Raw genomic sequence first — 10775 nt, 5'->3', positions numbered from 1 at the left:
CTGTCTAAGTGTTTTGTTTTTCTCATCCTTTGTTAAATATTGTTCATGGGATAAATTATCTGTGTGCTGGTCCAGAGATATTACCTTCCACAGGGTACACATTCCAAGCTAACTGAAGGCCCAAAAATTCCTCTTTTTTGGCAGTGGCCTGTTTTATTAGGTCTGTCTATCATTATTTTCTCATCTTTTCCAAGTTTGCAGATACTGCTCGCTACAAACAACACTGCAGGAACCTTAGCCTTTGATTTGCACAAGCTGAGGTTCCTTAAATAGAGACATAGTAGGCATACCTTTATTATTTCTGACCATGTTCTTATCGGTGTCATATTAAATTTGGGCGGGCGGCTAATGCGAAACTGGTTTGTCCCTTTTCAGGAGTTTTGTTATCCTACATGTGATGTTAAAACTCGCATAAGAAGTAGTAGTAGATCTGTGGAAAAGGTTTCATAAACCTCAAGAGTAGAAAGGCTACAATACACTCAACTAAGAAAATATCAGAAAATCAGTTTTGGAAGAGAAAATGTCAGCCAGATGAACTTGAGATTAATCTTGATGGGTGTGAGGTAGGGTGAGGAAAAAATGAAAGGAGAAGGTTTGGACTGGATGTTAACCCGGCGAATACATTCTCCTCAAAACACAGTGGAGACGAGTGATGGCATGGGTAGGCATAGCTTCTCAATTCACTAAGGTAGTAGTGATCATTGATAATGCAACAGAAACAGCTGGATTAATCGTGAAGTGTATGATTTTTGCTCATATTCAGCTAAATGCAGCTGTTGATTGGAAGCTGCTACACAGCACAGATGTTGAGGGAGCCAAAGCATGTTGCACAAGGCCCAGGTGATTCTGAATAAAGTGTAAAGAAATAGGATATTCAGTAGTGGCCGTGTAAATCTTCTAATCTCACCCTGATTGAGCATCAAGTTTTGAAGGCGAAAGGCAGAAAGACTCAAGAGCAAACCATAATTGATGGCAGCTGCAGTGAAGCATTTGCTTTACTGCATTTGGTTAAATCCATGGATTTCAGACTGTCATTGTTTTGGCAAAGGTTTCTTAACAAAGTACTACAACTGAACATTATACTCTATAATTATTCCTCTATTTGTCCAATTACACTTGGGTAGATAAAGATGGCTCATATATTTTTTGCGTTCAGCCCTCTGGATTACAGATGAGCCTGGGCTTCACCTGATTCTTGATTGTTTAACTTCAAATCTACTGAGGTGGAAGCAAAAGGCAAAAATATAAACGTTGTGTTCAATTCAATTTTATTTATATAGCGCCAAATCGCAACAACAGTCGCATCAAGGCGCTTTATATTGTAATCTATTATTGTTATTGTAATTGTTTGGTAATTTACTAATTTGGAGTCAAACCCCCCCCCCCCCCCACAATATTTTAATAATAGTTTGATGACAACACAAATATTTCCTGTAACAGATGGTCTCATTTTACTCAAGTACAGTTTTAAAATACTTTCAAGTATTTCCATCGAATTCCACTTTATTCTTCTGCTCTGTCCAATAGTTTCCTTGATTCCTTACTAGACTAACCATTAATGCAACATCGAAACAGTTTATAGATTATAGACACAGCATTACACAAGAGTCCACACCTGTAACCACACCTGTACCTGCTGTAACTATATTAAGTAACACGCGTGTGTCATATGCAGTCATGTGCATCATACCCACTATTTGACCAATTTCGCGGTGCCTTTCCACGTTTTATCTGTTTTTATCATCTCAAAACACTTTACAAAAACTCTGTCGGTTAACGTGGCTGCGATGAGTTTAACTTTCACCACTTTAATGCGGTTTGACCGGTCTCGTGGACTTTTTTACGGCACTGTTGTCGGTGTGTATGGATGGCAAACGTAGGGCGGTGGCCGGTGAATGAATGATCAAAGCGTTTTTAAAGGTTTGGTGGGCGGTGCGCGGTCTGTATTTACACTGGGGCCGCTCCGCCCTGCGAACGCCAGATAGAAAGCAGGAGCAGAGGGATGAAACAAGTGGAAGGAGATGTAGCCGACAGGCACACATTAATTACTCTAACGCACGCACTACACCTCGTCGGCTCCACTCGTTTCTCTGTACGCTGTAGCATCCTCCGCTTTGCATAATAACACACGGCAAGCGATCGTTTTTGCGGCGCTGCGTCGGAGCTTCATGGCCGCAACACTCACGATGAGCGGCGGCGTGCAGGAGGATCCCTTCTACCCGCTGCAGAAGGCGACTCTGCCCGCTGGGTTCCCCTTGGAGGACTCGGCGTTGTTCGGCTTGGATTGCAAGATCACCGAAGCAGACAAGGCTGGACAAAATGATTACGCACAGGTAAACCGGTTGGAAATCAAACCGACTTTATACATTAGTGATGCATTTCACTGAATGGGCGTGGCAGTCTGGCTTTAAATCCAGCTTGTTTTTCTGTTTGCTTGTTTATTTGTTTATTTATTTGAGTCTAAATTTCAGTCGTCCCCCTCTGCGCGATCGTAACCGTCACTTTATTCAGCTCTATTTTCGGTAATAAGCGACCAGCTGGACGCGTAGTCGAGCACCTCCGCCTGCAAAACGCATTCACCGCATGTTTTCTATGCCAGCCAGCCAGTTGGTCACCAGTTGTTGGTCTCTCCTTGGCGTCCCTTCTCACCATCATACCACGCTGACAGCAACTGACTCCAGCTTCGGACAGAAACGTCCCGGCAACTCTGTCCCCAGTTAGAAAGAAACTTGTGCAACATAGCAGGGAGATCTATAACAGCTGGTAGGATCAGGACCCTCAAATAGCAGCCCATCCCCAGACTACTACTGCTGCTGCTGTTTCTGCTGCTGCTGCTGCAGGGAGACATGGGTGTTTCCCTATTCCCTTTCATGTTACTGTTTCATCCTCTGGTGCTCTGCTTCTTTAACTTTTATACCGATTAGATCCCCCCAGAGCCACAGGAGCTGGACCAAAAAGAGCAGTACGAATGAAGCATTTTTTTTATGCCAAGTTGTTCACCTGTGGTGTGCAGTTTGACCGGCGATTGGCTGCTCTGTTATGCTTGTAATAGCTGCACATGTTCAAATAAGAGGCGTTAGATCAGGTTCTTTATTGACATAACATCGTTTAATCCTCAAATGTGGGCCTCACCACCGTCAGGTTTCTGAGTTCAGCCTTGCAGGCCGCGAGGGAATGTGGCAACTGCCTTTTGATGACTACTTGATAAATGCTTTAGCAGTGACTGTCCTATCAAACCTTTTGTCTTCTCATAATAGTGGTTCAGAATAGAAGCACTGAGAAGGACTTAGTGAAGTCAGGCTTTGGTACTTTTCATTCAACAGAAAGTTTATTTTTATGTTAACTGCTTGTTTTTTGTTTGTTTTTTTTCTTAAATTTTTCTTTTTAATGTGTGTTTTCCCTTTTAATCCTCAGGCAAAGTGTGAGATGGACAGATATCTCTCCCCTCAGCCTCTTCCACTTCCAAACCCTGCAGACAACCAGCAGAAGTCACTCAGAGACAGCTCGTCAGCAGTGGATCAGTTCTTCACTGACGCTGGGGCTCCCTATACCCTCAACATGAATCTTTATCTCCCTGACGTCGGCTACCTGAGGATGGGCTTGTGCCAGCAGGTGCGGTCCCCTCAACACCAGAACCACCCGAGTCTCACTCACATTAAAACAGAATCTCCCTCCTCGTGTTTTTCCTCTAACCTGCAGCCCCACTGCCCTGGCACTACGCCCACAAGTAGCTGCAGCACATCCGGCCACGGCCCTGGCAGTATGGCCATGGAAAACTCCGCCACAAACATGACATTAACTGGGTTACCAGAATTCACCAGTGTTTTCAATCAGCTGGGAGGCAGCCGCGGTGGTGATTCACTGCCAGAAGTGTATGTCAAACAGGAAATGTCACCACAGTTTGAGCAGCACGCTCTCCACCACCACCATGACAACAGCGGCTCGCTGTTTCAGCTCCTAAACTCTGGCTTGGATCATCGCCATAGCAATGGGATGGAGGCTCAGCATCATCATCACCATCAGCAGCAGCAACCGATCCAACACACTACCACGATGCACACACCTTTTCATGATTTGCCAGTAGCTACTTCTGCTTCTCAACAAGAGCAAACTGTCAAGCCTGCCTACCGCTGTCTAGGTGGTGGGGTATACACACATCCTCATTCTCAGGCACATCCCCAATTCCTCCAGCAGCAGGTGCCCTACCTGCCACCCTCTCCGCCAAACTCAGAGCCCGGCAGCCCTGACAGGCAGAAGGAGCTGCTCCACAACATGTCACCACCTCCGTCGTATGCTGCCACCATTGCCTCCAAGCTTGCAGGTAGCACACCCGGACTTGGACCTGGCCCGGGACCAGGTGGCTTAGCTCTGCCCCACCCTACAGGCCCCACACCAGTCCCAGGCCCAGCCACAGTCCTTCCTCAAGCCCACACGACAACACCAACCCCAAATCCAGCACAGAACGCAGTGGCTGTCCGCTACAACCGAAGGAACAACCCCGACTTAGAGAAGCGACGGATCCACCACTGTGATTACCCAGGTTAGAAGAACGACACACACCACTGAATGTGCACTGTGAATGTAATCACCGTTGTGTGTTTAGTTTATCACTGCATTGTAGTGAATGTTTCTGTTCATGTTTTGAATGATTTGCCTATGCCTTTGGGTCGTGGAGGCAGAGTACACTCTGTACTGCCAGCCAGACTGTTACTACCTTTCAGTCAACTATCTGGTTCAAACACTGCTTTGCATATATTAGCACACCTCAAATGACTGTGGCACTTTCAGCTATGAGCTCTCAAACAGTGTGGTGGCTTTAGAGTAATCACTGGTATGATTGTGGAATGAACCTGTTTTTGTGTGTGTGAGAGAGAGTGCACGTTTTTGTATGCAGGGGCTGTGTTAATTAAAAAGATGTTCTCCTTGAATCATTTGATCTTTTTTCCCACACACATATCTTCATACTGTTACACTTGAGATTGCATGCTGAGATTAAAGTATTTATTTTCTTTAGCTGGCGCACAGACACATACACACACACACATACAAACTGTATGATATGTAGCTACTTGTAGGACATGTAATGTCAGCTAGCCTGTGGCGGCATGTAAAATAGGCTTAAGCAGAGCCTACCGCAGCACGTTAGCACACGTCTTACTTCTTAAAAAGCCAGATGAAGCAGATCCATCATATTCACAGAGCCACACTTCATCCAAGTGTATGTATATTAGTCACACTGTTGCAGCTGCTCACAGTTTAATCATAGCAATACACGAAATTCTATCGTTTCCTAACTTAAAGTCATAAGATATCTGACGAATATCTTTCTAAATCGTTCAAAATCCTTAATGACCTTTCTGACATTGTAGAAACAAACTGTAGCGTGCGCAGAAGGAGAAAACAGAGGTTTTCAGGTCGCATTGTTGGTGATTCGAGGCTTGTAATCAAATGCCTTTTAATACCAAATGAGGCTATGAGGGCTGCTTTTAACAGAGCCTGTTTTGTTCATTTTGGAAAGCAGCAGATGAGATGGAGCAGGATTTGAGGCTCTACGACACACATTACTATATTTGATTCCAAAACGGCTTCTGTTCTTCATTAGTTTGGATTTTTTGAATTCCACAGCTCAGTTTATTGGGTAAATGCATATTTGCCACGTGTGAATTACTTGGATTAAGCCGTCTGTTTGTGTTTATCTCCATGTCTGTCGTCAGGCTGCAAGAAGGTCTACACCAAGTCGTCCCATTTGAAAGCACACCTCAGGACTCACACTGGTAAGAGATTCCTCTAATTAATGCAGCTTTTTAAAAAGACCCATCAAAAAAAATGACGCTGACCACAGGACTCGTATTTCAGTATCTGCACTGGCACTATGTTGCTAGGCAGAGTGTTGTGTTCTTGGCATGTGTGTGTAAATGTATCCTAGCCCATTCCCCATCCTCTGCCCAATATACTATTCCATCAAAACAGGTGGAAGTGACACACTTCTGCCAGGGGATGACTCTCAGACTATGTGGTCAGTGCTAAACGTGTGGTGCCATGTTTTTTTTGAATCCCATCGCCCGTTCAGGAATTGTTCAAATGCTTTAATGCACTTTTCCACTTTGATTCCGTTCTCTCTGCATTTCATTTTATTCCCTTTCTTCCTGTCAGGTTTAGATTTGAGCTTGGATTTGGACAAGCAAAGTCAATAAACAAATGCTTAGGTGTTGGGCCCCACCTCACTCCAGCTAACAAAACAAAGCTTCTGTTGATATCTACACATTCCTCGCTCATCTGGATACACACACAAAAGCCAGAATGTGTCCTAATTATGGATCTAAACTACTTGTTCGGAACATCGTTGCGGGTGCGCGTGCTTTGCATTTTCGTATCAGGAACATGACGCGACAATTATATATGGCGTCACTCATGCTGCAGGCTGATTGTGGTGATTGCACTTATTACAGACCGCAAGATGAGAACTAGACACGTAAATGTTATCTAGCAGCAACTACATGTCCTTTATGCCTCTGTCGGCCTCGCTTAGTTATTTTCTCCCCCCCCTTTTTTTTCCCCCTCTCCAATCCTGTTCTCCTCTGTTTTTGTGCTCTCATACTTTCATCTTCAACCCTGCCCTCCTCCTTTACTTCTATCTTCGTCTATAACTCGTTCTCCGTCTCTTATTTAGCTGCTCGAATGCACACTTATGTACTCGTACACACACGTGCACACCCACACACGGACACTTCCACACACACCTGTCAGTAATCTCTATGAGATGATTCCTAATGCGTTTGGGTCCCACTGGGAGTTCCCACTCTAATCTCCATCAACATCCATTACCCTGATTGTTAGTGTGTCTGTGTGTGTGCATGTGTGGGTGGGTGTATTGTGAGAAATATCCTCTTTCTGTATTGGAAATCATTTCTGATTTTTCCCCCTTAAACAGCGCCTTCTCATGGTCTCTCTTCCTTGTGTTCGGTTTAAGGTGTGTGTCTTTAAGTTTGGTGACACTGTGGTTCTAACAGGTTTACTCTGGGTTTTTTTTTTTTAAAAAAGCAATGCTGCAGAGCTTGATGTGCTTGTTTGAAGAGTTGGTCACCTAAATGACAAAAGGGGGGAAAAAAATTCTTGGATGTCCCCAGCGGCGTTTATCATGCGGAAATAGTTCTGTTTTTATTTGTCCAGATTATAAAACAAGCCATCTCTGTGATTTATGCTGCCACTTCAGTTTAATGGGATTATGTTTATAGTGCAAAGAACTTTGAAAAATGATTCTCAAATAGTTGTTTTTTCCACTATCATCATTATTATTATTAACTTTAGCCTTGGTGGCCTGAATAAGCCACAGAAAAGGCTCAAAACATTTTCACTGTTTTCTCATTACAATGGAATGGGGGGTATTTAGAGTAATGGGGACACTGATTCTGGACTCTGTTTTTGATATGTAAATAGACGTTAAAAGCGATGAGGAGTGGAAGAAGGAAAACAACCACACAGCTTGATTTATTCCATTTGATTTTGCACCACAGTGGCTCATATTCATGAATCTTAAAAAGCCAAAAAATGTGTTTGCTGAAATGAGATGCTATTCCACTTAACCTTCAAAATCTGGATGAAAGGGTACAAAAAGAAGGAAAAGGGAGGAATATAGCTCAGCAAAAATCAAGTTCCTTCCAATCCTTTCATATTTTTTAAGCATCCACTGTTATCAGACACACGCTAAATACAAAGAAGCAGTAGACGCGTCAACATGTACAAGTTATAATTCTAAGTTTTTCTGTTCTGGTCTTTTGCATGTACTGTAGTTACTGTAGGTTTGTCAGGTTGAATTTAAGTTGCAGAAAAATGAATTATACTTGCATACTAAATATTTAGCAAGTGCTTTACATTTAGTAGACCTGAGTATACACTGGTCAACTTGTGGGCCTAAGACAAAACTCTCCCAGAGGGACAACGAGCAGAGCAGACTGGTTTTTCAGAAAGTGCCTGAAGCTGCAGGTGAATTTTGCTGGAATGACTGACAGAAAGACATATGTGCTGCAGTCATTAAAGAAAAATACCTGGAGGGAAAAGTTGACAATACAGACCAGGCACTGTGGGAAAATTATGAAGCACAGGTTGCTGCATTGGCGTGTGAATGCTTGATGAATGCTTTTGAGTGACAGTGTTATGACTGTATATCTAGTTAGACAACTGGCGTTTTCGGTGAAGCCTGTTTTCCCAGTTCCTCCACCCAACTGTATGAATCGCTTTAGTTAGAGAATTGGCTTGTGTCACAATAATTGTTGTTCTTAGTACCTGAATATTGACAGTCCTGCTCTGGTTCGTATCGTGTGATCAAGCGATAGCTCAGAATAGATCACCAGACGGCACGGCGGTTTGCACTCACTCAAACTCTTTCTCCTGTCCTGCAGGCGAGAAGCCGTACAGGTGTACGTGGGACAGCTGCGACTGGCGTTTTGCTCGTTCGGATGAGCTGACGCGTCACTACAGGAAACACACGGGCGCCAAACCCTTCCAGTGTGGCGTCTGCTCACGCTCCTTCTCCCGATCGGATCACCTTGCCCTGCACATGAAGAGACACCAGAACTAGCAACGTTTTGCACACATGCTCAAAAATACAAGCACTATCTTGACAAAACATAAAGCATTCACTCCGTGTCCCGCAGCTACACGAGCTGCCTGATGCAGAGTGACTTTCAGTGACATCACAGCTCTTCCTGGTGCTGCTGTCGTGGGCTAAAACACTTCGATAGCCTAACAAACATGTTGCTCTTAACGCCAAGTGGAACAATTTGGAGGTTTTAAAGTAGGAAGATGGTGGCCAGATGATCTTCTGGTCCCTTAACCACCAGATACACATATTATAGATGTGTTTGGGCAAATGAAAAGATGAGATGGGGTGTGACTGGAATGAATTAAAACAGCATCTTTTTTGTCTTTATTGTAACATAGAACTGGCTTAATTTTCTTTTATAAAAGAGAAGCTTTTGTTTGCAAAACTAGTCAAGCCAAATCTTTGTTTACTCATTGATTTGTTAGTTTCTCTCTAGAACTGGAATGTCCAGGTTTTTATTCTTTACCAAATCCTTAGATTTGCACTAGAATTGGTAATCTAAGCCTCAGCCTTTTTGGCCCAAGTATCTCATTCACCACTGGAACGATCATTATCACTACTGGACTACATCTCTGTGTGCACCACACAAATCATTGCTGTTCAGATATTAAAAATTGAAGGCATTTGTACTCTGGAGAGAGGGAAGAGAGAGCAGGGAAAAAGTGAGAGTGTGGGGGTGGAGATGGAGATGGAGAGAAAGACCGAGAGGGAGAAATTTTTGATTTTAGAGAGAGGAGATTGGAAGACGATTGAGAAACAGAGGGAGGTGGATGGATGCTAAAGAGCAGCAATTAGATGATGAATTATTCAGGTCGTCTTTTGATGGATTTCCATCCAGAGAAATGTAAGCAGAACCCATAGACGTGTTCTAGGACTCATTCAGTTAATACAGAATCGACAGTATTTGATGCACAAACTTGAATGTGCACTGAAGTGTCTTCAAAATGCAGCATGCTATTAGTGTAGATCAGTCTCACCCAGCGTTTTACTTCTGTTAATTGTTTTAACCAAAGCATCATGTTCAACACATCGCCAACACCTTATTAAGTGCCTCTTTCTCTCATTTATGTGTTTTTGTTCTCTAGTAGCAGAGCTGTGATGAGTGTAGTCAATCGTTTTAAAAACATGGTGCTTTTTAAGAAAAGAAAAACTAAATCTGTTAAATCTCTAGGTTTAGCTTTGAAAAGGTAAATCTCTTGAATTATAAGGTAGCCACCCTTGTGGTAATGTAACAGCACAGCTCTGGCCACTTCGCGGACATCCTGGGATGCTCTGGCTCTACGGAGCTATCTTGGCTCTAACTACTCCTGGACACGTTTTGTTAAAGGACGGGTTCACTTTGTTTTTTTGTTTTTTAAAATTTATTATTAACTTGTTGAAACTTTGGTTCAGCTTCTAAAGTTGAAGATTAGTTTGCCCCCCCCCCCCCCCCCCCCCCCCCCCCCCCACAGAATATTGAATTTGCCCAATTGCTTGCATTGAAATCGCTCCCCAAATGGATCTCGTCAATCACCAACTCTTTTAATGTACATATGGATATGGAGTATTGTTTAAAACAAATAAAGCATAACAAAAAAGTGTGAACCTATCCTTTAATGTACGCCTGAATGTCCATTTGATGGGGAGATTTAGCCTGCACTTATAACTGTATTTGTTCATTCACTGCAGGTAGCATATCGACAATATAGCACTGTAATGTATAATGGTAAATCTGACTATTTATTTGATTGTGTAGAAGCAGGGGTTGTATCTGATCAACCGTCTTTTTTCCCCCAGCAAAAATGCCTTAATGTAAATATATGCACTGTAAATACATTTTTTTGTTTGTTTTCCTCTTTTGTTATTTTTTGTAAACAACAGGGCAAACAGAGGAAAAATGCCCCGCATCCAAAAATATTTGAGCCTTTTTTCTTTGTTTTTTTCTTCTTGTCAAACCTATTTTGATGCCATTGTTTTATATATTGTCCTTCCAGCAACTTATTTTATAGATGCTTTTTTTTTTTTCTTCCATGGTTAAACGTTCCAAAGACAAAAGTTGTTTTTCTTCAACTGAGTGAAGCTGATGCTAATAAAGTCAACTGACACTTTTACAGATGTGCTTGTTGTGCTGAAGTTAATGGGAATATTTCTTCTTTCTTCTTGCTAACAACATGCTGCAGTGGTGGAGTTGGTA

The 10775-nt window shown here is 42.8% G+C and overlaps 1 protein-coding gene across 1 annotated transcript; it reads left to right on the top strand.

The window, feature by feature from the left end:
- Positions 1-1760: 1760 nt before the first annotated feature.
- On the top strand, positions 1761-10022 carry klf5a (Kruppel like factor 5a). Its single transcript, XM_080869258.1, has 4 exons — positions 1761-2333; positions 3415-4540; positions 5715-5774; positions 8400-10022. Exons 1-4 carry the CDS (start codon positions 2169-2171, stop codon positions 8576-8578), a joined length of 1530 nt encoding a protein of 509 aa, XP_080725384.1. The 5' UTR covers positions 1761-2168; the 3' UTR covers positions 8579-10022.
- The last annotated feature ends 753 nt before the right edge of the window (positions 10023-10775 follow it).

Source organism: Rhamphochromis sp. 'chilingali', assembly GCF_963969265.1.
Source record: "Rhamphochromis sp. 'chilingali' genome assembly, chromosome: 20".
In the NCBI taxonomy this organism is placed as follows: Eukaryota; Metazoa; Chordata; class Actinopteri; order Cichliformes; family Cichlidae; genus Rhamphochromis; species Rhamphochromis sp. 'chilingali'.
This window is presented reverse-complemented; position numbering and strand designations above follow the sequence as displayed.